Here is a 25,366-nt window from a genome sequence, read left to right on the forward strand (position 1 = left end):
ACACAGGCACACACATTTCCTACTGCCCTGATGGGAAAAGAGGCATGATCACATTCACAGTCCCAGTAGGGACTGACAGAGAGAAAAGGATTGGGATTCACAGAGAAAGTAATTTTTTGAGACCTTCTTCTGGACCAAAAAAAGCTTTTAAATGTATCTGATTCTATCAAACACATCAGCTCCTGGAGCTTTTTGTTCAGATGGACACTCTTAGGAGGGTCAGGGCTGGTTTTGATGGGCATCATGAAGGAACAGCTGTGCCAGACCCAAAAATGTTGCCATGAAAGTCAGCAAAGCCCCAGACAGCTGAATGACAACACTCCAGAACCAGGAAACCACTGAGATTTTTCGGCAGAGCTGCCCCTACAAGAGGAACAGAAGCCTGGCTAGCCCTCCCCACCCCTCCATGCAGGGTTATGGGAGAGATGCTGAACACAAGAGTTTGGTCCCATACTGTGGAAGTCCCTGGTCCTCACCTGTAGCCTTTCCCAGACTGAGCATCTGTGCATCTTTCACCCACACAGGCACCAGTCCTAACACCCACAGCCACACAGCTACACCCTGGTTAACCCAGACCTTGGCACAGGTGTGGGCGCAGCCACTGCCATTTGCCTCCAAGCCTGGGTTCAGCTACACCTGCTGGGCTCTGCTGGCCCAGATGGGCAGGTGCCACAGCTCAGACCGGTCCTGGCTCGGCATCCCTGGTGCGAGGTGAAGCCACCACGCCAGTCGCCAGCCAAGGCTTCAGAAGCAATTTGCTTCGTGTGATCTGCTCCTGGATGCAGATGGGATTTACACGGAGTGTGAATACCAACCAGCCCAGGTGAGCTCTCTGGCCATGGCCTCATATTTGAGTCCCACATAGTTTCTGCAGAAAACAATGAATACTAGAAACAAGGGCTGTCCCTTGGGTTTGACTCTTCTCAGTGACCAGAACTTAAAGCCAGAGGAGTCTGATCCCTGCAGGGAACAATGCCATCCCCCTTGTTCAAAGGCTGCTGGTGAGTCTCAGCCTGGAAATATCTCTGAGCTGCCAGTTTTGTGATGCAGCACCACATTCAGGCGGCCCCAGGGCTGTATTTCTTTGGTGGTACTGGGTGGTTCGAAGTCTCCCCACTCTTCCACAGCTCAGCCCCCGTGCCGGGGTGGCAGCAGTCACGTGGGGGTCTGGCACCCACAGAGCTGCAGTGACATCACTTTCCCAAGCTCATGTTTCCTCAACTCCTCCTTTGTTGTTTTTTTCCCTTTGCAGGGAGGAAACTAGAATTGATGCCTGGAGGTGGGTGACATTTTTGTCAGATGTCCAAGAGCAGGAGTGAGGGACCTGGACGTGGGCCCATCATGGAGCTCTGAGCCAGGATGTGGGGCATGAGCTCCACATCACAGCTGGGCACTGGTGGGACTTGGCTCATGACACCAGACTTCACCTCCCCTGACCTGGACAGAGAAGGTAAAGCCGCACAGTGCAGAGGAGCCAACCGATTTCTTCTGCAAGCAGTCAGTGAATCGGCAAGAGCAGTGCTATTCCAGACCTGCTCTGGAGACCGATTGAGGGCGTGAAATCACCAAGTTCATTACCACAGGATGCTGGGGAGGCCAAGTATGTAAATGGATTGGAGAGGGACGAGGTCTGTCCGTGGAGGTAGATTCATTAGAGCTATTAAGGTACTTCCGTCCGGATGCAAACCCTTTCCCAGGAAGTCCCCAAACTGCCAGCCAGCAGCTGGGAGGGACGTCGGGAAGCACATCTTGTTTCTCCAGCTCTTCCCGTGAGTAGTGTTACAGAAGAGCCAGACATGAAAAAATACCCCTGAGGTTCAGAGCTGAAAAGGAAAGAAAAAGAAGCAAAAATCCTTGCTGAGGGTTTCAGCACTGAAAGAGTCTGGAGCAGTCAGTGAGGGCAAGCTCAAAGGTGGGGAATGGCCGGGGTCCTTACGGGATGGGGGAGAGCCCAGAGCTCGCGGCTGAGCTACAAACACGGGAAGCAGGCGCGGAAGAAAGCTGGCAAGAAAAGGAGACAAATAGCCGCTGCTGGGACGGGGAGGGCTGCCAGGAACCCGGCGGGGCCAGGCCTGGGGAGCCCAGCCAGGGCCAGAGGCACACGGCTCCCGGCCATGCGTGGGACGAGGGCAAGATGTGCGGGGGGCGGCTGTGCTGGGGGGAGCACGATGGTGCACAGAGCTGGACCCCAGCCACCCGCGGGGCCCCGGGCAGCAGCGGGGTTGAGCTCAGGGCAGAGGATACCCCAGCAACGGGGTGATGTGGGCAGGGGATCCCCCTTTCTGCAGGGTCACCATTCCCGAGGTGGACAGGCTGGGGAGAATCCCGTCCCCAGGGTGACTGGAGTAGGCGCACCCCATCCCCAGGGTAATCAGGCCAGGGGACGTGGGGGTGACGAGGGTAGGGGACACCCCTCCCCCCAGGTGACCAGGACGGGGCACATTCCACCCCGGCCGGCCACGGGGACAGCGATATCCCCTCCCCAGGCGGAGAGGGGGCTAGCGGGGATGCCGCGGGGCGAGCGGCCGGGGGCGGTCTCCGTCCCGTCGGGCCCGGGGCCGGTCCCCGCCCGCCCCCGCCCCGCCCCGGCCGCTCCCGCTCCCGCTCCCGCCCGCCCTCGGCCCGGGGCTGCGGCGGGCAGCGCTGCCCGGCGCCGCGCAGCAGCCCGAGAGTCCCGGGCCCGGGGCTGTGGCCCGGCTGTAGCCCAGGAGCCCGGCGGCACGGTGAGGGGCGGCGGGGACCGGGCGGGACGGGACGGGCGGGTCCGGCGGCGGCGGGGCGGGGGCTCGTCCCGGTGGCGGCCCCCGCAGGGCCCCGCAGCCGCCGCCGCCCGGGGCCCCCCGAGGGGCCGCGCTGGAGCCCCCGCGGACGCGACGGGATGGGGCGGGATGGGCCGGCCCCGGCGTCCGCCGCCCCAGGGGCTCCGCCCGAGCGGCCCCGGCGGCGGGAGCGGGAGGGGAGCGGGGCCGGAGCCGGGCTGGGACTCCCCCTCTCCGGCTGGCGGCGGCGGGGGGCCCCCGGGGATCTCCTGGGCTGGGGACGGGCTGTCGCCCCGACGTGCGGGTGCCTGGAATGTGCTGCTGGCACCCCGGGGTGCTGGAGGTCGCCCAGGGGCGCCGGGAACCCGTAAGGTTGGGGATGCTGGTGGACTCCCAGGGAGCTGGGGAACTGCAGGGCTGGGGATTCTGGAGACTCCCTGGGGTCCTGGGAACCTATTCGGGCTGGGTGTGCTGTGGGTTCCCCGGGTGGTGGAACCCGCAGGGCTGAGGCTGTGACTTGGCACCCCAGGCTGCTGCAGGCCCCTCTGGGGTGCTGAAGGGCACAGGGGTGCTGCGGGGTTTGGGGTGCTCGTGTGTGCACATGTAGAACCCGCCATGGGGTTGTGCACGGTGCTCTGTGTGTACCCCAGCTGTACCTGGGCACCCTGGGTGTAAATTTAAACATTTCATCTCCGAGCCCCTCCTGACAGCAGGATGAGCCCAGGCCATTGCTGCTGATCCCATGTGTTGTCAGCAGGCCCGAGGGAATCGGGAGGTGTTGGTGGAAGGTGCTGGTGGGCAGCTGTGGTGAGGATTCGAGGAAAGGGGTTGATGTTCTCTAGTGAAGCTGTAGGGAGCCTATAGCGCTATAGGTGTGAGGGGGCTGGTAGAGCTGATCCCCACGGGCGTGAGTCTGTGTGTGGACTGTACACCTGTTGTCCAGGTCGTGTGTGAGCTCAGGGAGATCCTTGGGGCTGGAGCGGGTGCAGAGTGTGGGCAGCCCCTTTGGCCTCCTAGCCAACTGGGCCATCAATGACAACAACTCCAGAAATAACAGTCCAACCCTGAAATTAGGCTGTTGAGATGATCGAAGCATTTCCCTTTCTCTCCCTGGGTCAGTGTTGTGCACCCACCCACCTGGATCCGACTCCTCCAGGAGAAGCTCCAGCATAGACAGCGTGGCCAAGGTGGCCTGGGCAAATAGACACAGGCCCTCCCATACAGCCCCTGCAGCAGGGGACAGGGACAGGAAGGTGTCATGAGCCCTGGGTACCTCCTGCTGCACCCAGCCACAGTGCTGGCAGGTGACGCTGCAGGTGACAGGCACGTGTGACAGCTGGCTGTGTGCGAGAAGCCTGAATCCTGGCAGGTTGCTGGCAGTGGAGGAAGCCGTGTGCTTGCTCGGTGATTTCCCTTTAACTTTGGAACAGCCTCAGTTCCAAGCTTCAGGGCTTATCGCCTGCACAGAGCTACGAGGGAAGCGTGCCTGGATGAGAGAAATCAAGTTGCGCTGGCCAGGGCTGCTCTGGACTCTGTTCTTCTCACATTCCTCATGACCTCAGTATTTTGGCTCAGGAGGAGAGCTGGGGAGAACCCTCCCTGTGTCCAGCCCCGGCCGCGCCGGTGGAGCAGCTCGCGCTGCACTGCAGCAGGTGGTTGAACCGGGCCGAGGGCTGCTACAGCTGTGCCCCTGGAGAGGGAAAGGGCCCAAAGGTCGCAAGCTTTGGGAGCAGCTCCCCCAGACCTCTCCTCTGCCAGTCCAGGAGCTTGGGAACCCCAAGGGGAAATTGCCCCATGAGGCCAGAGGTCCCAGAGTGCTGCCTGCAGCTGGGGCTGGGGCATGAGGACCAGGTGGTACCTGGGCTCTGCCAGGGTGCCCAGCCTCCCTCATCCCTGGCATGGCTTCTTATTGTAACCGAGCGGAGCAGCTCCAGTTTTTGGCTCCAAGTTTCTCATGTTGGCATTGGTACAACAGCACGAGGGGAAAATACAGGTTTGAGCCCAGGGCAAAGCATAGCCCTGCCTCCATGGGGGTGGTTGGGTCCCTGCGCATCCTCCACCTCTTCCCCTCGTTGCCAAGCCTCCCTGCCAGTCCTTTGCTTGTACCATCCTGCTTTTCTGTCGAAACACCAGGGCTAGAAACAACACTCATTGCTTCCAAAGGGAGCTGGGATCATGTAAGGGCCCCCCTCAGGGGTCCATGTGCCCAGCCCCTTCAGCAACCTGCACCAGTGCCCAAGGGAGCAGCTGAAGCTGCTGAAAATCAGCCTTTGGCACCAAAGTGGCTGGTACAATTAGCCCCACCAAGACTTCAGCCCACATGGAGGGCAGCTGCCTGAGTGGTGCCATGGTTGTGGCAGCCAGGTCTGGCTGGTGCTGACAGTGGCTGGGCCCCAGGTGTGGGGACTCAACCTGCTGCACACTGGGACCATCCGCCCCCACTGCTCCAGTCCAGCCCCACGCCTCTTCCGCAGCCCAGGGACAGTGTGCACGGCCCAGAGAGCTTGGGGGGTGTTTGCACCTCGCAGGAGGGTTTGAACATCATGGGGTCTCTGGGGCCATTTGGATGTGGTTGGGAGCTGGCAGGTCCCATCACCTTTTTTGGAGCTGGATGAAGACAGAAACTCCTGCCCTGGGTCCAGCCTGTCCTGTCAGACCAAAAGAAGTGGGGTCTGGAAGCAGTGGGAGGATGTCCCCCACAGTCAGGATGCAGCTGCTGACGTCAGCTGAAGGGCCATAGGAGGTGGCAGGTGATGAGCAGCCTGTCCCCAGCTCAGTGGAGGGGACACCAGGGCAGTGCTGGTGCAAAGGGTACCTTTGCTGCTGCAGTGGTGTGGGAGGCTTCCAGGCCTCGGCAGAGGAGGTTTTTCCTGTCCCCAGGCAGGACAATACCCGGCCAGGCGGCGGAAGGGAGCTGCCGGCCACTTCCCCCCGAGGAAACGCACCCGCTGGCTCTGGCTCCTGTTGCTCTCTCTTCCTCTTGTTTGATTTACAACGTGTGTGGAGCCCGGTGGGAAGTTTGTCCTGGCCCCAGCACTGTTTAATTACCTGCAGCAAGGGCCATGCAGAGGAGGAAGCCAAACACTTCCCAGGGTGGGAGGGATTACACGAGGTGGGGGATGTGTGGACCCTCTTGGGCATGAAGCCAGCAGCTAGGAACGGTGGATGCCAGCATGGAGCCAGGATGTTCCCAGAAGAGGTGGAATGGGTGCCAGCTTGAAGCTGGGATGATCCTGAGGGAGGTGGAATTTGGGATGTGCATCGGCTGTGGATGGGTTGGCAGAGGAGTGGGAGAGCCCCAGAATCCATCCCGGTGACTAGTGGGAAGTGTTTTATCTCTGCCCAGTTGGACTCAGCCCCCAACCCTGTGCACTGGGCTGGGGGTGGGAGGCTGCCGCGGTGCCCGGCCTGAGCCTGGCCTGGCGCTGCCACAGCTGCTCTGCTGGCTCCACGGGGTCAGGGCGAGCTGAGGGCTGGCAACTGCAGCGCCGGGGCCAGGGAGTGGCTGCGACATCGGCGTGAGCAGCGGGGGCGAGGGGCGGATGTGGGTGTTTCTGTGCAGCCAAGGCCAGATCCTGCACTGTTCCCTGGGCAGCGCCGAGCCTCAGCTTGCCTGAGGGCTGAGCCCAAGCCACCATTCCTTCGTGGCATTCCTCCTCCCCTGCTTTCTTCTCAAAATAGTCCAGTGCCAAATGTTCTGCCCACCAACAGCTGCTCAGCCACCTGTGCCCCATGGGCAGAGCTACCGAGACCCTGATGCCATGCACAGCAGCCATGGGTGCTCCCAAGGTGCTGTTGTCCCATCCTGCTCCAGGAGCACTTCACACCTGGGCCCCAGCATCCAGATTCTGCCAGATGTTGCAGCAGGTCCCAGCTCAGTGCTCACAGATGGTGGCATCCCCAGCCATGAGCTCACCTCTGGACCACAGCTGTATCCTGTTTGCTCTCCTCCAGCGTGTCCATGCCTGGCTCCTGGGAAAACCAGGCTCCCATTTCATTCCCCTCTGCCTTATCCCATGTTATTGACAGGGAAAAGCAGTCAGGTCTCTCCTGGAGGTCATTGGCCCCTCAGGACACCCCTGAGGCCTTGTGGTGCACCCTGGGCAGCAAGAATGGACATCACATGCAGCACTGATGGGTGCTGGCAGCTCCCTGCAGTCGCGTGGCTTTGCCAAAGCATCGGTTCCCTTTATCCAAAGCAAACTTCGCGCTGAGTATTGCACCTATACAGGTTTCAGCCTCCTTTTTTTCCTGGCCTGCTCCCACTGTATGGCCAAGCTCCAACTCGTGACCCTCGGAGCTGGCAGCATGGCCATCCCAGCCGAGCTGCGGAGCATTCCTTAAATGTACAAACAATCCCGGCCCCACAGGCAGCACTGTGCGTGCCCGGCCACCAGCTCCAGTGTCAGCCCTGGGCTGGGGGAGGCCAGGGGACCTGGCAGATGACGGGGGGCAGCCAGAGGGCTCTCCCCGGGCGGGCAGCAGGGCTGTGTGTCTGCCTGGGGCTCGCCAGCCCTGGGGTCACAGGGTTTGGTCTCGTTGTTGCAGGTTGATGGTCCCCTGGTCAGCAGCACTCTGGGGAGAAGATGGCTCAGCCGGCACCCCTGAACCAGAACCTCCCAGGTAAAGAGACCAGGGCTGTCACAAGGTAGTGACAGTGGAAGGAGTGCGAGGGGGGTGGCAGGGCTGAGCTGTCCCCTCCCAGCCCCGTGGAGTTCCTCACTGCAGCACCAGCCCTGACATGGAGTGGGTAGCCTGTGACACCCTATGGCACTGAGGGTGCTGGAGACAGACACATCACACATCATGGAGGCGAGGGGCCTGCAGGCTGCAAATTCTGCAGTTATAACCCAGTTGGAAAAGCCGTCCTGTCTCCACCAGGTCCCTGCCTTACTGTCCCTGCTCCTCTTGCAGATCTTGGGGGCCCGTTCTTGTACCGGGACCAGGACGATGGAGAGAAGAGCTCGTATTCCGTGGAAACCCCCTACGGCTTCCTGCTGGACCTTGATTTCCTGAAATATGTTGATGATATTGAAAGTGGCCAAACACTCAAGAAAGTGCCACTGCCTCGCAGGGCAAAAGGGTCCCGTGCACCATCCAGCACCCTGCGCAGCCCCAGCAGCCACGCCAGCGCCTGGACCTCCACCGAGTCCCTCACCTCCACGGCCAGCGAGGAGGGCAGGACTGCGCTGCTGCTGTCCCCGCACGGCCGAGCACCCCTGGAGCCTGCGAGCAAGCCAGCCTCCCACCCCATCTCACCACCACCAGTACGGCTGCTTCCACCTCCCACCCGCAAGTGCCTTGTGCGAAACCCGCGGGTGGAGAAGACCTTGCTGGAGACGAGCAGGAGGCTGGAGCAGGAGCAGGGCCATTTGCAGGATACTGGCGGTCCCTCCCACAGTGGCCTGCCGGGCGCCCTGAGCCAGCCACCCCACTGGGTGCCAGTGGGCTCCGAAGGCCAGGCGGGCTGGGGCCGGGTGAGCCCTGGCAGCTCGGGGCGCAGCACTCCGGCTGCGGGGCTCAGCACGGCCCCGCTGCAGCACGTGCGGGAGCAGATGGCTGCAGCCCTGCGGCAGCTCCGGGACCTGGAGGAGCAGGTGAAAACCATCCCCCTCCTGGAGATGCAGATCTATGAGTTGAAGAGGGAGAAGGCAAAGTTGCTGGAGAAGCTGTCAGCAGAGCCTGGCGAGGCACTGTATCACCCCTCTGGCTCTGAGGCAGGGGCAGGGGCTGAGGAGCCGCCCCGCACGGGGCCAGAGAGTGAAGCAGAGCCAGCGAAGGGGCGAACGAGCAAAATTGTAGAGCTGAGGAAGCTGACAGAGAAGCTGGCTGTGCCGGAGCGGGGCATCAGGGCTTGGCCAGGCAGGAGCCCCAGGGTGGCTGAGAGGCCGTGCCGCTCTGTGGCAGTGGGTGAGGACCGGGCCATGACAGATGCCGTCTTCTACTACCGGTCGCAGCAGGAGAGCGGGGATGCACCAGACGGCGGCACACGGGGACGCAGGGATGTGGCCGTCTGGGTGCTGGAGTCCTCGCTGGGGCTGGCCACTGAGGCGGAGCGGGAGCTGGAGCTGCTGCAGCAGACGGTGGGGCACCAGAAGGACGTGATCACCCTGATGGAGGGGCACCTGCAGGAGGCCACGCGGGAGCTGGAGGAGCTGCGGCTGGAGGTGTGCGCCCGCCGGCCCCGCGGGCAGGCGGACAAGGAGGTGATGGCCAAGCCGCAGGTGGCCGAGGCGCTGGTGGAGGCTGCGGTGGTGACACAAAGCCGGGCAGCTGGCGACCCCCCAGAGACGGCAGAGGCAGGCGTGGAGTGCTGCCCCCCGACCTCCTGCGTCGCCGTGGGCTGCTCCCCCAACGGGCGGGACGTGGCAGTCGGACCCGATTCAGCTGCCAGCGGCGATGACAAGGGCAGCCAGACAGATGTGGGCGGCATTGTCCTGGCAGGAGAGGAGAAGGAGCCTGGTGCGGGCAGTGTGATGCAGCCTGGCCTGGGTGACAGCCTGAGCAGCCCCTCAGTGCCGGCTGCAGGAGCAACAGGGGGGATGTGCCCAGACAGCCAAGCCCCTGGGCCAGCTGTGCTGGAGACGACACACAGCAACTGGGACCCATCCCCAGCGCAGGACAGTGGAGCTGCCCCAAGCCCTGTGGCCGGTGAGTGTCACCAGCAATGATGCCAGGGTCTGGATTGGAATGTTCCTGCAGGAAGAGAGAGGCTGGCCCTGTCGGGAACAATGCCTGCAGGGCCAACTCTACTCATGCCCCAGCAGTTGCCCATGTCCCTTTCATGCCTGCCCGGGGGTCTAGGGGGTTTGGGGTGCTTGGCTAGCCCCAGGGAGAGACTGTTTACAAGAGCATGTAGTGACAGGACAAGGGGGAATGGTTTCAAAACGACAGCAGGTTTAGGTTAGATACTACGCAAAATTCTTTACTGTGAAGTGGTGAGGCCCTGGCACAGGTTACCTAGATAAGTTCTGGATGCCCCATCCCTGGAAGTGTTTAAGGCCAGGTTGGATGGAGCTCTGAGCAACCTGGTCTAGTGGAAGGTGTCCCTGACTATGGCAGTGGAGTTGGAATGAGACGATCTTTAAGGTCTCCTTTAACCCAGACCATTCTGTGATTCTGAAATTCTATGATTCTTGCTCACTGGCCCTTGACATCCATCTCTTTCCCTGTAGGAGCCCTGAAGTCGATCATGAAGAAGCGGGATGGTGCTCCCCGGAGTGAGGTGGAGGGCAGCAAGAAGAGCCTGCAGTTTGTGGGCGTGCTGAATGGGGAGTACGTGCTCAGGGGCTCCTGCCACCCCCGTGAGCCAATCCTGGTCCCCTGCATCCCTGTCCTGGGCTGGGGCCAGTGGCAGGGCCTGAAGGGGGCCAGGCTGGTGCTGTGTTGCCACTGAGCATCCTCCTTCTGTGCAGGTATGAAAGCACATCCAGTGAGGAGGAGGAAGAAGGCAACAGCTCCTCTGAGAAGGCTTCGGCCAACAGCTCCAACAGTTCGGAGCAGGGAGACACCGAAACCTCAGAGGAGGAGGCCGGAGAAGGCACGTGTGAGCCCAGGCTGGAGTGCAAGGGGACTGATGTGACCCTGCTGGAGCCCCCCGAGGTGAAGGAAAAGTAAGTGCCAGTGGGGAAGGCTCCCTGCTCCCGGGCCCTGTGCAGCTGGGAGCCATGGCACTGGCCCTGCCAGCTCGGGGCATCTGCCCCAGCTTCAGTGCCATTGGTGGGAAAAACCCATTCAGCTCCTGCAGAGACCATTCAGCAGAAAACAATCCTTCCAGTTTCTTGGGTCTCCTAAGGAAAGAATGAGAGGCCCCAGATGCCCCTTTGCTGCAGAAGATAGTTTAGAGGGGGACAAAAAACCCCAACAGCCTTCAAATAGCATTTTTCAACAAAAGGAAAAAAAAATGTGGCCTAAGAATGGGTGAATTGTGCCCAAGCACATCCATATAAGGCTCCGTTCTATGGAGGTTTGCAGAGGCTGAAGCAGCAATGGTGCAGCCACCAGGCTGGAGGTTGCACTCTGGGGACCTTGTGGAGTTACAGGCACTAGGGAGCTCTGCAGGGGAAGTCAGGGTGCTCCACAGGTTTGGTGGGGTGATGCAGCCCCATACTGCAGACATCCTCATGCTCTCCACAGGTTCGAGCTGAGCCCCAGGATGAGGGAGGCCTGCCTCATCGTCAAGACCCACCTGGGCCACCCCGGTGCTGCCAAGAGCAAAGAGGTGGTGAGTGGAGCACTGGGGTGGGATGGCTTGCCCAGCCCCTGCCAACATCCCCCAGGGCTGGCCCTACCCAGAGAGGGACCAGCAAAGCCTGGCTCAGCACCTTCCCCCAAAATACAGCCCTTTGCTCCAGGGTTTGTCCCAGATACCGCAAAGCCCATGTGAACTCAGTTCAGGCCATGCCCAGCATGGGTTTGGGCAGTTCAGGGTCCTGCCTTCACCCACCCCCTCTGGAGCAGGGATTCTGCTTCCCGCCCCGGGCTGGCAGCAGGGGTGCGTGCCAGGGTGCGAGGCCCTGCAGAGGCTTAGCGGGAGCTCAGCCCCTCTCTGCCCACAGCTCGCCAGCAGCAGCCTGGTCCTTCAGGAGTGGTTCCGTCTGTCCAGCCAAAAGTCGTCCGTCCCTGACACAGTTGCCAACCACCTGCTGGCCTTTGCCGAGGTCTCACCAGCTCTCCTGACCCACGTGGTGAACCTGGCAGACGGGAATGGCAACACGGCCCTGCACTACAGTGTCTCCCACTCCAACTTCCACATCGTGCGGCTGCTGCTGGATACGGGTCAGTGCCCCCCACCCCCAGAAACATCCCCTGGCCACCATCCCACTGTACCCCAGGTCATGGCCTGGCCATGTCAGCACAGGGGGAAGGCACTGGCAGTAAGAGGGGCAAGAAGAGCTGCCCCAGGCTGTGTCTCTTCATAGGTGTGGGGATAAGCAGTCACCCCAGTCCGTTTGGGAGCCCAGATTTGATGGGGGAGATCCATCAGCAGTTCTGTGCCTGTGGGATGGCTCACAGCACCCTGGGCAGGACTGTGAAGGGGAGCTAGGCACGTGGCTTGGTCCATGTCTCCCACCAGCCCTGCAGCATCCTGAGCCCCTCTCCCCACCCCCGCAGGGATCTGTAACGTGGACCACCAGAACAAAGCTGGGTACACCGCCCTCATGCTGGCAGCACTGGCAGCCGTTGAGCAGGAGGAGGACATGAATGTGGTCAGGAGGCTCTTCAGCATGGGCAACGTCAACGCCAAGGCCAGCCAGGTTGGTGCGGGCTGAGGGCCACCACATCCTGATCCTCAACTCCCACCCCCAAGCAGATGCCAGAGCCACACTCGGCTTTTCCAAGGGCAGGCCAATGGCTCCAAAACCCAGAGGTGTCGGCACATAGGGAGGGAGCGGGGCTGTCTCAGCAGTGGTCCTGTGGTGCGGGGAGCACAGTGGGGGCAGAGGTGGCCTGGCAGTGTCCCTTCCTCGCAGGCTGGCCAGACGGCACTGATGTTGGCCGTCAGCCATGGCCGGCAGGAGATGGTGGAAGCCCTGCTCGCCTGCGGGGCCGACGTGAACCTGCAGGATGAGGAGGGCTCGACCGCGCTGATGTGCGCCTGCGAGCACAGCCGCGTGGAGACCGTGAAGCTGCTGCTGGCTCAGCCCACCTGCAACATCTCCATCGTGGACAGTGTAAGGCTCTGCCACTGGGCCTGGGCAGCCCACACTACGCCCTGTCCCCAAACCCCTTTCTACATGCTCTCCCTTACTTTCTAGGATGGTAACAATGCTGTTGCCATCGCGCTGGAGGCTGGTCACAGTGACATCGCCACGCTCCTCTACGCCCACCTCAATGGCACGAAGGCGCAGGCACCTGTGAGTACCACACCACTCCCCACGGGAGGGGAAAGGGCTGTGACACAGATGAGTGTCTCCAGGAAAAGGCTGCAGGAGCTAGAGCAGAGCATTTTGGGTGCTACATGCTCAGAACAGCCCTGCTGGCCCTGACCTGGAGTCACTGGAGGGGTCTCTGGTGACTCTACTCTCTCTGCAGCAGGGGATGTCACCGACAGCCACAAAGAGCCCTGGGAGTCCAAAGAAACCAAATTAGAGTGACCTGGGGATCCAGCCAGGGGCCACCATCAGCACTGGGCTGTGATTCACATCCCCTCACCTGCCACCCCCTCTGTGCCAACCCGCTCCCTGCAGCTTCAGTCCCATCACAAGCACCATCCCTGGGCCTCCCTTGCCCGTCTCTTCCGCTGGATGCAGCCCATGCGCAGCCACCTCACTGCACCAAGTGACAGGAGCCAAGTGACCTCGGGGTGGGACACACAGGGAGCAGAAGCCACCCATCCCCTCTGCTCCCTGCCGTGACCACCGGAGCTGCACCACCTCTGAGCCCTCTGCAAGGAGGAACAGCAAAGAAACAACCCAGCAGAAACAGCACTTGGTTTGTGCTCTCTGGCAGCTCTGAGACAGCAGCCAGTGCCAGTGACATGGAGCCAGGAAGGCCAAGTGACGGCTCCTGGCCCCAGCAGGGACGTGGTGCTCTGCAGGCACGTCCTGTGCAGCAATGGGAGAGGGAATACTGCCTTGGATAGGGGCTGGGAGCATTTCCAGACTCAAATACTTGCCCTTCTTTTCTGGCATTTCCTTTCCTGGCTGAAATCAGATTTTTTTTCTTTTCTAGCACATGCACACAAAGCAAAAAAATTGTATTGCTTGGCCAAAGGATGAAGTTCAACATGAAATCACTTGGGATTTGATTTGCTCAATGGGAGCAAAACCTCTGAGCAGTTGGGGTTGGTTGCAGCCAAGTGACAAAAGGGGCTGAGGGCCAAGGATGCATTTGGCAACTAAGCCTGCCTAGCTGATAACCCACATGGGGAGCAGGTCCTTCTCCCAAGGGAGAGAGACCAATTACCTCCTAAACATTTCCCCAATTAACCAGTCCCACAGGCTGTGCAGACAGCCAGAGCCCACAGCCAAGTCCCTCTCTGCCCACTTCCCATCCCAAAAGGGAGGAGAGCAGCTGACAGCAGCACCAGGAAAAACACATGGGCTGGAAGAGCTCAGAGCACACAGGTAGAGCCTGCAAAGGGGAACATGTACGTCAGAGAACCCGTGTCTGTGCAAGTGTGTGAGTGCCGTGTCTGTGCAAGTGTGTGAGTGCCGTGCAGGGTGGGAACAGGGTAAGGACGAGGACCGGGAGAAACAAGGGTTTTGCATGGGAAGGCAGCTGTGCTCTGAGCCCTTCACAAAGGTAATGTGTCACAGGCCCCATTCCTGCTCCTTGGCCCAGCCTCACCACTTCTGCCCCTGCCTGATCTGGTCTGAGCTGGGGAACCCCATAGCCCTCCCCAGAAACTTGCTCTTAGCTTTGCACTGGAGTTAATATACAGCGCTCACTGCCACTCCCTAATACACTACTCTGTTTACTGGTATTTCAATATTGGTATTTTTAAGATATAAATAAAATTTAAAGTTATTTTGAAATATTACAGTGACATCAGCAGTCTCCTACCTCCTTGTCTGGCTCACAACAAACCCTGCAAGAGCTGCAGCAGAGGCACAGCCTGGCACAGCCCCTGACCTGAGCAGGGGACCCCACATTCCAAGTCATTCACTGCAAGTTTATGCAGTGGCTACATCCCTCCGTCTGTTTTCTTCCTGCTGAGGTGTCCCAGGCAGGTGCAGTGGTGTCTCTGCCCATTTCGTTCTGCAGGACCAAGATGGACGCAGGGCCAGCTGCAGCCCTGTACCACCCCTGGTTCTCTGTGGTGCTCATATTACACTGCATCATTAAAGGGCAATCACCAGACCAAGTGTGAGGATGCAAATTGCCTCCCTCCTCATGTGGACAGAGACCCGGCTGACCCCACATGGATATTCCAGAAGGGATACAGCTCTCTAAGCCACTCTATCCCAGTCACCCAGCACTCAGGGCTGGCAGGGGCCAGAGCAAACACTCTTGGGTCACTGCTGAAGCTGTGAGGAAATAAACAGCAGCCACAGAACTGAACTCTGAGAGGAATTCTGGCACACACAACCAGTTCTGAGCTCTGCGTCACGCGAGCCAGGGATCGCAGCCTTGTGTTAATGCTCTGAAACACCCCCCAAAGAATCGTAAATGACATCAAGCAACAGCACAAACACAAGGGCTTTCTCCATGGCACAAATTCCACGCCTCATGCTGCCCATGAGCTGCCCAGGGCACAGCTAGAACTGGCAGAAAGGACAAATCCCACACTCTTAACATCAGCCCTACAACAATCGTCAGTGCCTGCTCCAGTTCAGCATTTTACCCATCTGTCCCAGCAGTGCTCTGCTCAGCTTTAGGACACCCAAATCCTCAGTTACAGCTGCCGCTGAACTGCCTCAGTCAAGCTCAGGACACTGCAGACAAAAACCACTCCCCATCAGAGACCTTACATGAGAGGCTGCAGATCTGACTCTGCTCACACACACCACAAAACCTGCACCACTCTATAAGCAGATAAAAAACACCAGTCCTTAAACACCTGCCCTTGAACCAGCAGAGTTTTCAGGCTCATTCTAAACTTTTCAGCCTTACTTTTGACTTATGTAACATCCTAAAACAACACATCTTGCTAACTAATTTTGTGGTGGAAGGGAAAGCCAAAGAGAGATGGAGGAGTCAATAAATCAAAGAGGAATGACAAGCACTTGCTCTCTGCATGTGACTGCCAGGAAGGACAGCAAGCAGGTGTATTTATGCCAGCATTCACTGAGCAGTTTACTCAGGACAGACACAGAGAAGTAGCAGGCTGTTGCTTTGCAAGCCGGTACCAAGCTTGACTTTCAACCTGTGATTAGCGGGAGCTAATCCAGGGTCCAGTAAGTTTCCAGTACCACTTCATCACATACAGAAAATCGCTTACCAGGAAGATCAGGATTAAGGCTACTGTAATCAAAACAAAATTATTTTTGTTATGCCAGGTCAGTAAAGATGCAATAACGAAGTGATATTACAATGAAGACATTATGTGTAACCCCACTAACAAGCAGGGCATGCTGCTACTGAACCCGAGAAAAGCAGCAGGTGCTCAGGTGTGAGACAAAACAGAGGTGTCAGGCGCTCGCTGAGTGAAACCCGGGCAAGGCGCTACTGGAAAAACCCTTTATTGCAGTGACGCGGCCGCCACGCTCCTCCGCACCCCCGACCCACGGCCGAACGAGCTGCGCCAGGCTCCATCCCCGACGGGCGATCCGGCGATGGGCGCCAGGCTCCCTCCGCCGACGGACGATCTGGAGCAGCAGAGGCCCCGGGCCCCGCTCAGCGCAGCCGCCGGGCCTCGCGCTCCGACTCCAGCAGGGTGAGGACGTCGCCCTCGCGCACCGGCCCCTTCACGTTGCGGATGATGGAGCGGCTCGTGTCGTCCATGAACTCCACGCGCACCTGCGGGGGGAACCGCGTCAGCCTGGACGAGCCCGGCCCGCGGCACCGCGCCCGCCCGGCCCGCTCACCTGAGTGCACTGCCCTTGAGAGCCGGTTCGGCCCAGCACCTTGGTGACCTACGGGGACAGAGTGGAGGGTCAGCGCGGTGGTGCGACCCGGCGCGGTGCGACCCGGCGCAGCCCAGCCCGGTCCCCCCAGCCCCCGTACCCACCCGGGCCAGCTTGATGGGCTGCACGCGACTCGTGTCCATGGCGGCTCCGGGGCGCGGAAAGGGGCGGCTCCCTCCCGCGCCGCCTTATATAGCGCCAAGGCTCGCGAGACCCAGCGTTCCGCGCGCGCGCTCCCGGCGTCCCCCGCGCCCCTGCCCTTCACCGCGGCCAAAATGGCGACGGCAACTCGTCTGGTCCAGCGGCTCCGCAACTTCCTGGCGGGGGTAAGAACATCCCCGGGCTCGGGGCTCCTCTGCCCCGCGGGACGCTGCGCTGCGCCCCCGGCTCCGCAGAGCCTCCGGTGCAGGGCGGCAGCCCCGCCTGAGCTGCTGTGGCCTTGCCTTGCAGCGGGACCTCCAGGCGAAGCTGCAGCTGCGCTACGAGGAGATCGCTAAGAGGTGCCGGGGCCGGGCCGGGCCGGGCGGCGGGCGGGGCGCTGAGCCGCCCCCACCCCGGCCCCGCCGCTGACGCTCGCGTCGTTCTCTGCCTAGGACCCAGCCGCCGCCGCGGCTCCCGGTGGGCCCCAGCCACAAATTCGCAGATAACTATTACTGCAGCCGGGACGGGCGCCGGGAGTCGCTGCCGCCCGTGGTGGTGGCGGCGGCGCAGAGAACTCTGCCAGCGGGGGCACCGGCCGGCAGGTAGGTCTGATGCGGGCGGTGCCGCACGGCTACCGCCGCGGAGCGGGCTCAGCCCTGATTTACACCAGGAGCACAGAATGTGCCCAACAGCAGTGGGGAGTTACCCAGATTGGCAGAAGAATATGGAACTAATTATTTGGGTCTATATTTCCTTGCAATTAAGTGGGGTGGGAGGAAGTTCACTTGCTCTGCTTTGGTGAGACCCCACCTGGAGCATTTGTCCAGCTCTGGGGCCACCAAGAAAGGAGCTGTTGCAATGAGTCCAAAGGAGGCCACGGAGGGGCTCCGAGGGCTGGAGCCCCGCTGCTCTGGAGCCAGGCTGGGAGAGCTGGGGGTGCTCACCTGGAGAGGAGAAGGCTCCAGGGAGAGCTCAGAGCCCCTTGCAGGGCCTAAAGGGGCTCCAGGAGAGCTGCAGAGGGACTGGGGACAAGGCATGGAGTGCCAGAACAAGAGGGAATGGCTTCCCAGTGCCAGAGGGCAGGGTTAGATGGGATATTGGGAAGGAATTGTTCCCTGGGAGGGTTGGGAGGTCCTGGCACAGGTTGCCCAGAGAAACTGTGTCTGCCCCATCCCTGGAAGTGTTCCAGGCCAGGTTGGATGGGGCTTGGAGCAACCTGGAAGGTGTCCCTGCCCATGGCAGGGGCTAGAACGAGATGGGCTTTAAAGTCCCACCCAATCCAAACCATTCTGAGACTCTGATTAACAAACACCTCCAGCACTACCTTGCAACCTGGGCTCCTGATTAAATCCAAGTGTAATTCCGGAGTGTTACTAAGGCCTCTTCTCTCTCCTCTTTTCTCTACCCCAGTTCAGACACTGCAGCGACAACAGCGGGGAAGAAACCAGTGACACCAGGACCACCACTTAGGAAATGGGAAATTTCCAAGGACGAGCCCTACTTGTGAGCTGGGGGGGTTTGCATGATGGGCACAGGTGGTTCCAGAGCAGCTCTGATGGGATGGCTGTGCTGGTTGTGGCTCCAGGGCTGCTGCAGGGAGCTGATTCTGACTAATAAATGTATATAAAGCTGTGATTTCCACCTCCCATTTTGTCTATTTTATTTGATTTATTCAAGTTACTGATCTTTAAATACCAGTGTACTTGGTTGGTTGGAATAGCGACACAGCACTGGGGCATTTGTGAGCTGTAGTCAGTGAAGAGCAGAGCTGAGTAAAGCACAGCCTCGCTCACAGGGCTCCCCCCGTGCCCAGGTTCAGCAGCCTGGGGCACTTCCCCCCCGCCCCGTCCCCCACCTGTCAGTGCCAGTGTCCTTTCTGTGACCGCGCGCTGCTCGGTCCAGCCGGGCGCTGTCCAGCCCCTGCCCTGCACGTCACTGCCGACTGCGGTGCTGATGGATTTCCAGGGAACTGCGGGAGAGGGTGGCTGTTCCTGGAGCCGGGAAGGGGCTCAGCCGGGCAGTAGCAGCTCCGTCCGCTGCCTCGCAGGGAGCCCGGAGCCGGCACGGCCCGGAGGCCCCGCGGCGAAAAGTGCGGGGGTGGGCGGGGCCTGGGCGCGCGCCCTTGAGGGGGCCCCGCCCCCTCGGGCACCCCATTGGTGGAGGTCGGGCTTGAGCGCACGCGCTCTGCTTGCGCCCTCTGCATTTGTAGCGGCGCGTCCGTCCGGTGCGGGCCCGCGGCATGGCCGGGCCGCGGCTGCTGCCGCCGGGGCTCCCGGTGCTGCTGCTGCTGCTGCTGCTGCCGGTGCCGGTGCTGCCGTTCCCGCCAGGCAACGGTGAGCCGGGGGAGGGCCCGGGCGGGTGCCGCTCATTGGTTCACCGCACACGCCCTTCGCTCTCATTGGCTGGAGCCCTCGTGCCCCCTGCGCGCGGGGTCTCCCCGTGGGGGGGGGCGCGGGGGGCTCCCCTCACGCCTCCCCTCACGCGCCCGTCCCCCCGCAGCCGCCCCGTCCCCCTGCCGCCCGGACGAGTTCCGCTGCGCGCCCGACGCCCCCTGCTTCCACCGCGACTGGCGCTGTGACGGCCACCCCGACTGTGACGACGGCGGGGACGAGTGGGGCTGCGGGACCGCGACCGCCGCGGAGCCGAGTCCCAGCGGCCCCGCGGTGACCCCGCCGAGGAGCTCGGCGGTGCCGCCCACCGGCAGCGCAGGTACGGGGGCGCGGGCAGCGGGGGGCCGGGAGTGGGGGCGGCAAGCCGGACCGAAGCCTTTGTTCTCCGCCGTCTGTGGCCGGTCCGGGGCAGCTGCGGTCACCGCGGGTCACTGTGAGTGGAGGAAGCGCTATGGGGGCCCCCACCTTCAGCTTCTCCTGGTGGGGACGGCGATGACGCCCCCCAGGGCTCCCTCGGGAAGCGCCTTTGAAGTACTTTATTCCTTCTTCCAGGACATGCAATTCCCAGTTGCAACTTCAAACGAGAAAACACTGGAATCTGTCCACCTCCCGAGCTCTTCTGATGTCTGAGGAATGGGCAGGTTGAAGGGAAGAGGATGAGGAGGAAGTTCTGGGCCATCCAGGCTGGCCAGGAGCTGCAGACACAGTGTCTGGGCTTGTGTCCAGCTGTGTCCGCACCCCAGTACTGTCGGTAGCAGAGCTACTTGGCTCTGGAGCATCCTTTGTCAGACCCATTGGCTGTCTGGGGTGCTTGGAGGGGCTGTTCTGGCTTCCCTCACCCGGGGGCTTGCCGAGGATGTGGAGAGGAGGGGGATTACTTGCAGGTGTGAGAGACTGGGTTTGGGTTTGATGCCTGCACCAATTCAATTGGCAGGCGAGGTAAAGAGCTGTGTTTTGGTTGTACCTGTGGCTTCTCAGTGCCACGACGACAGGCTAGGATGCTGCGGTTCCAGCTCCAGCTGGGCAATTTCCCACCTTTTCCTGGTATGCGTTTCCAGTAGGACGTTTTTTCCTCCAGTGTGGGTTAATCACAGTAGCGGCAGATAAGGTTTTGCTTAAATTAGTAAAGGCCTCTTGGTGCTCTTGAGGTGAGCTAGTAACTCAGCCGGGTGTGGACTGAAGATTGCTTTGAGTGCTGACCATAAGGTGAGTTGGAAGCCTCATGGACTTGTTACTCTTTCCTCACAGAGGCTTCAGCTACGCCTGAGCCTGAGGTCTCTGTGCCATCGAGGAGTCAAGGTTACACATGGATCTTGATTGCTGCAGGTATGTGAGACTCAACGAGTGCTGCACATGGTCTTGGACCTACCTACCTTGGGCTATAAATTGAGTATCCTGATGGGGTCAATTCCAGACCTGTATCAGTAGCCGCTTTTGTTGGGCTGGGAGGCTAAGAGAGGCCTGACACCACAGCTTAATTACTGCTCTGCCTTGGATGTGCTGCATCTTTGGAAAGGCCATTCTGCGCCATCTGGCACTAACTCGCTTCCTCTCTGTCCGTCCTTTGCTCTCCAGGGTCACTGCTCATCTCTGGCTGTTGGCTCATGGTGTTGAGCAGCAGAGCCCAGTCCCAATGCCCAGACCAGGGCAGTGAGTGGGTCTCTGCTTGTGCACTCTCCTCTCCAGGGCTCCTGAGCATCCTGGTAGCTGCAGGTTCTGTTGCTGTGTGGCGTCTGTCCAAAGTAAAACACCGATCTGACATCTTCAGTCTTGAAAAAGCAGCCAGGGAACAGCTGATGCCTGACCAGAGTCAAAAAGGCTCCTCGCCCTGAAAGTTAAGTATTTTGCATCCCATGTGCTCCATGTGCCTGAGGGAGAAATTCCTTCTTGCCCTGTGTTTCTGGCTTCTAGAGCTTTCCCCTTTGGGGTTAGGTTTTCCCAGTGCTGGGGTTTGACACTGGCTAAGTGCCAGGCACCCACAAAAAACTATCTATAGCAGAGGAGGGGGAATTGAAAACTTCATGAGTTAAGGATAAGGGGAAAAACACTTTAAGATGAAACAGGTTCAAAACTTAAACAGTATAAAGAACATTTATTAACAGAGTTAAAAGTAAAAAGGGTAATGAGAACTAAAATAAACCTTTAGAACACCTTTTCTTCCCAGTCCCTTTCTCTTTCCCACTGACCACGCAAGGAGACAAAACACGGGATTTTGGTCAGTCTTTCACTTCTTAAAAATCTTTCTTCAGTACACTTAAGGAAAAAAGTTTCTTTCTTCTGCTGTGCCGTGGGATCCTTCCCACAGGAGACAGTTCTCTGCAAACTTTTCCAGTGTGGTTTTAACTTTCACAAGCAGCAGCCCGGCCGATGTGCTGTAATGTGAGTCCCTCCCACGGCCAAGCAGTCTTCCCACAACTGCCTAGCGTGGGTCATTTTAGTTCATGGGGTTTAAGTCTTTTAAGGATGAGCTGTTCTAGGCTGGAAGCAAGGGTTCTCTATCTGTGGAAGCAAGGGTCCTCCCTCTCTCTGTTCGAGTTCCTCACTAGATTACAGCTTTTCAGTATCCACACGTTCCAGCGTGAGCACTGTTCCTTCACGGGCTGCATGTGGGTATCTGCACCCCCCAGGCACCTCCTGAATTACAGGGAAACAGTTTGTTGTGTTACAGTCCTCACCACAGCTTGCAGAAGAATTTCAGCTCTGGCACTTGGAGCACTTCTTCCCTCTCCTTCACTGACCTCGGTGTCACCATGTTGGTTCTCCTCACGTGTCCTCACTTTTCCTTTTTCTCTGACTTGGAAGAAGGTTGGTGTCTGTAGGTTTGTTTGTTCTCAAGTTCCAGCAGTTGAAAAGTTCTTAGAGAGCTTTGCTGCACTTGAAAGGTTGATCCTGCCCGGGCTCTGCACCGGGGAACGTTGGCCATGCTTTCATTGCTGGCCACGCCGTCTCTGCGGCACCGCACGGGCGGCCCCGGCCTCGGCAGGGCCCCGGCTGCACCAGGATGGCCCTCGGGGGCCGCCTCACCACCCCTCGGGAGAAGAAAGAGAACTGCCCGTGCTTTTTGCCTTTCTTAAATATGTCATCACAGAGGTGTTACCAGCTTCTCTAACTGGGCTGGTAACCTGCCCATCGTCAGAGCCCTCAGCAATTATCTCTGTGCCAGACAGAGTAGAAGCTTCGAGCAGCTCCTCCCGCCCACTAAAACCAGGCTGTGTTAAACCAACAAACCCAGGTTCCCTGATGCTTGCCAACTGGGTGCATGGGGTTTCAGTCTGCCCTGAAGCAGCAGAACTCTCCCCTTTCCTCCCTGCTGCCAAGGACATGGAGCAGTCCTGCTAAGATACTGATCTTCTGGTGTGGGATTTTTTCCTCCACTTTGTGTAAACTGAAGTCAAACCAGGTTTCTTCCCAAAGGACTGTCAATAACCAGGTGTTTTTCTGGCTTTGTAACAGGGGTGCTTATGCCAAGGTGATAACGTGGGACTAGCCTGATCTGTCTCCTCCTCACCACAGAGCCTGACTGAATTGGACATCAGCTCTCAAATCTGACTTGCTACACTGGAATACTGACAGGAGGCTCCCTTTGTAAATGGGTCTTAGATTGTGGAACTACCTTGGCTCCAGAAATAGCACAGAACCTTCCCTGGCACTGTGATAACAGCCTCCCAAAGGTGGTAGAAATGGCTTCATTGTTCTGCCTGACAGTCGTTAAAGCTAATGCCCACCAGTGTGGCCTTGGACCCGAAGATGTTTTTGTCCTTGAAATGCCAGGTGCTGTTGAACCGTCTCCTTCTACTTCCAGCCAGGAGCCTTTTTTCACCTGCTTCATTCTTCCCCCTGGATTTTGTCAGGGAACAGGAGCTTTCTCACCCATTTCTGTAGGCGCTCACACTGGCTGCACAGATCAGACAGATACTCCATGTTTGCACTACTGTTTGATGCTGCTCAGTCCCGTGCACGGGAGGCTTTTACTGACAGTGCCACCATAGGGGTGACGGTTGCTCTGGCTTTGCTGTGCTGTCTTCCAAGCCCACGTAGGGCAAGGAGCTCCTTGGCCCTGGGCAAGCAGCTCCTCTCACACTCCTTTCCACAAACATCTCCACCCTTGGCAGACCTGCTCTGCCCACCCCAGTGCCGAATGCTGCATGGGACTCCTCTTAACACTCTTAATGGTGTCTTCCTTAAAACTGTTCTGACATGAGTGGTGTCCCTCGAGGGTCCATACTGGGACCAGTGCTATCCCATGTTTTCGTCCGTGGTGTGTAGAGTGGGAACAAGTGGACCCTCAGCCAGTCTGAGGATGAGACCAGGCTGAGGTGTGCAGTTGGGGAGGGGGATGTCATCCAGAGGGACCTTCAGACCCATGGGAACCTCATGAACTTCAATAAGGTTAAGTGCAAGGTCCTGCACCTTTATAAGGGCAAACCCTGGAGAAGAGATGGCTCCAGGGAGCCTTGTTGTGTCTTGTCCATGTCTAAAGGGGGATTGAAAGAAAGATGGAGAGGGGCTTTTCACCAAGGCCTGTAAGGCAAGAGGCAACAGTTACAAACTGGCAGAGGGTGGGCTTAGGTAGGACATGAAGGAGGGTTTTATGGTGAGAGTGGTGAGGCCCTGGCACAGGCTGTCCAGAGCAGCTGTGACTGCTCCATCCCTGGGACCCAGCTGGACAGGGCTCCGAGCATCTTGGTCTAGTGAAGGTGTCCCTGGAAATAAGTCATGTCTTGGGTCAGACACTGTGTGGCACGTGGAGCCCCAGCCAGAGGACTCAGTGCTGTGCACCTCTCAGAGCTGCCTGTGCAGGGGCAGATTAGTGCCCAGTGCCTCTGGTTTGCCACGTGTACCTTGCACAAGTGTTCACTAAGTGCACCAAGCTGCTGCCTTGGCTGCTGCCCTCTGTGCCTTGAAGGTGGGAACTTGGCTTGCCAAGCAGACACCAGTCATTAGCCTTGGAGTAGGAGTCTTCCGCTCCTGGACAGTGTGTGAGCGCTGCCATACCCCACAGGAGAAACTTCTATATGTGGTCTGGAGTCCTGAGTTATTCCAGGGCTGCTATTTTTAGTATCAAGGAGCCATTTGCAAAGACACACACAATCTTCTGTTTCCACAGGGACAGGCAGAGAAAGCTGTGGTGACTGACACAGGAGAATAAAGAATGTGAAATTAACAAGTTCTGGAGTTTTTATTTTTCCTGGATTTGTGCGTTTGCATGGATTCTGTATTTGGGAGGCCAGGGGCTGCATCACCTTTGGATTGTCACATCCTGGAAAGAGGATTTGGGGTGGGTGGGCTGGCGTGGGGCACTATGTGGAAGCCAGTGCTGCTGTGCCTGCCTGGGACAGATGCGACTCCAGCACGCACCAGCTGTAGCAGAGAAAATGAATACAGGAGCAAAGCAAACAGAGATGATGGGGACAGGAGAACAGATGCCACAGTAACACCAGAGGTGCTACTACTGAACCAGGGACAAGTGGGAAGCTCAGCCAAAAGCAAGGTGAAAAAACTGCCTGATCTTGTCCCTTCTTTGTCAGAGCAGAGCACGAAGCGCTGCAGGGCAGGAAGGGCTCCAGGAGTCCAGCAGGACAGGGCTGAGCTGAGGCCAATTGAAGCACTGGTGCTGGCAGGGCCACGTGGCCAAGGTCAGCTGTCACCCGCTGGTCCTAGATTATCTTCTGAGCTGCAGCTGCCAAGCTGAGCCCGGCTGGTCTGTGGCACAGGGCAGAGCCCCTGCTCCATGCGATGGGGAGTGAGGCCCTGGGGCAGACTCACAAGACACTGCAGGTTTTGCTTACTGCTCCCTGAGCAGAGTGCTTTGGAGCTGAAATAAATACATTTTATGGATCTTGTGCCAAAACTTGGGGCTGTGTTTCTGACAGCAATTTCCCTTCCTCTCTCTGGTGCTAGAAGTGCTTTTGTTGTTCTAATCCCCAGGCTCAGAGACTTAATTGTAGTGGAGCCTGAGCTGCTTTTCAGGCCAGCAGCATCTTTGTGCTACAAGTCTCTGTATTTAATTAGACCAGTTCATGGAGATCAATGTGATGTTTTACATGTTGAAGTAGGATCGTATTCCAGGATAAGACCTCAAAGATCAGCCTCTTTAATTTTGGTTCCCCTTTTACTTGCAAATCCAAAGGATTATTTCCTCCTTTTCAGTTCCAGCAGCTCAGAGGAACTTTTACTGCCTACTTGCATTTCCAGTGTCCTGTTCCCTGTTCCTGCCCCTGCCTGGGTGAGTTGTGGGGCTGAAGGCTGATGTGATGGCCCAGGGCAGGGGCACAGGAGCAGCCTGTCTCACAGGGAATCTGCTCGGGCACTGTGTGGAGGCACAGGCGGTTCCTTCACCTCATCCCCTCTAAATCTGCACTGTAGGACTTGAGGGATGAGCTGGGAGGTCATGACCATCTCCCTTCCCTGGCTGTGACAGCTGACAGAGCCGGGGCAGCTGCATTAGCATTTAACAAAGGGCTGGTGCCAAGAGCAGCATCTGGTGTGAGGGTACAAAGCCAGTACAAATCCTGCATGTCTGCACCTTCCTGTCCCATCAACAGAGGGTAAATCGAGGCAAGTT

At 58.9% G+C, this 25,366-nt stretch overlaps 4 protein-coding genes across 10 annotated transcripts; 3 read left to right on the forward strand and 1 right to left on the reverse strand.

Annotated features, from left to right (window-relative positions):
• Nucleotides 1–1,748: 1,748 nt before the first annotated feature.
• On the forward strand, nt 1,749–14,250 carry KANK3 (KN motif and ankyrin repeat domains 3). 5 transcript variants are annotated; one of them, XM_048287698.1, is made up of 11 exons: nt 1,787–1,912; nt 7,308–7,382; nt 7,674–9,410; nt 9,935–10,034; nt 10,175–10,372; nt 10,896–10,983; nt 11,318–11,537; nt 11,874–12,016; nt 12,233–12,433; nt 12,518–12,616; nt 12,798–14,250. In XM_048287698.1, the coding sequence occupies exons 2-11, from the start codon at nt 7,346–7,348 to the stop codon at nt 12,849–12,851; spliced, it is 2,877 nt and encodes a 958-aa protein (XP_048143655.1). In that variant the 5' UTR covers nt 1,787–1,912; nt 7,308–7,345; the 3' UTR covers nt 12,852–14,250. The 5 variants fall into 5 exon arrangements, with proteins under 5 accessions (XP_048143653.1, XP_048143651.1, XP_048143655.1 ...); XM_048287697.1 differs by having other exon boundaries at nt 1,788–1,912; nt 12,795–14,250; XM_048287696.1 differs by lacking the exon at nt 1,787–1,912 and adding an exon at nt 1,749–1,769 and having other exon boundaries at nt 12,518–12,868.
• A 1,620-nt stretch (nt 14,251–15,870) lies between these two features.
• Nucleotides 15,871–16,475, reverse strand: RPS28 (ribosomal protein S28). The gene is made up of 3 exons (XM_048287704.1): nt 16,375–16,475; nt 16,232–16,279; nt 15,871–16,163 (listed from the first exon to the last, which is right to left on the reverse strand). Exons 1-3 carry the CDS (start codon nt 16,411–16,413, stop codon nt 16,041–16,043), a joined length of 210 nt encoding a protein of 69 aa, XP_048143661.1. The 5' UTR covers nt 16,414–16,475; the 3' UTR covers nt 15,871–16,040.
• Nucleotides 16,476–16,511: 36 nt separating this feature from the next.
• On the forward strand, nt 16,512–18,046 carry NDUFA7 (NADH:ubiquinone oxidoreductase subunit A7). Its single transcript, XM_048287703.1, has 4 exons — nt 16,512–16,596; nt 16,721–16,770; nt 16,864–17,013; nt 17,822–18,046. The coding sequence occupies exons 1-4, from the start codon at nt 16,546–16,548 to the stop codon at nt 17,916–17,918; spliced, it is 348 nt and encodes a 115-aa protein (XP_048143660.1). The 5' UTR covers nt 16,512–16,545; the 3' UTR covers nt 17,919–18,046.
• Nucleotides 18,047–18,593: 547 nt separating this feature from the next.
• On the forward strand, nt 18,594–23,965 carry CD320 (CD320 molecule). Of its 3 annotated transcripts, none has more exons than XM_048287699.1 (5): nt 18,596–18,744; nt 18,911–19,120; nt 20,050–20,127; nt 20,377–20,636; nt 22,255–23,965. In XM_048287699.1, exons 1-4 carry the CDS (start codon nt 18,651–18,653, stop codon nt 20,631–20,633), a joined length of 639 nt encoding a protein of 212 aa, XP_048143656.1. In that variant the 5' UTR covers nt 18,596–18,650; the 3' UTR covers nt 20,634–20,636; nt 22,255–23,965. The 3 variants fall into 3 exon arrangements, with proteins under 3 accessions (XP_048143658.1, XP_048143656.1, XP_048143659.1); XM_048287702.1 differs by having other exon boundaries at nt 18,604–18,744; nt 20,488–20,636; XM_048287701.1 differs by having other exon boundaries at nt 18,594–18,744; nt 20,377–23,965.
• The last annotated feature ends 1,401 nt before the right edge of the window (nt 23,966–25,366 follow it).

The sequence above is a fragment of the Corvus hawaiiensis genome, chromosome 28 (assembly GCF_020740725.1).
Source record: "Corvus hawaiiensis isolate bCorHaw1 chromosome 28, bCorHaw1.pri.cur, whole genome shotgun sequence".
NCBI classification, from domain to species: domain Eukaryota; kingdom Metazoa; phylum Chordata; class Aves; order Passeriformes; family Corvidae; genus Corvus; species Corvus hawaiiensis.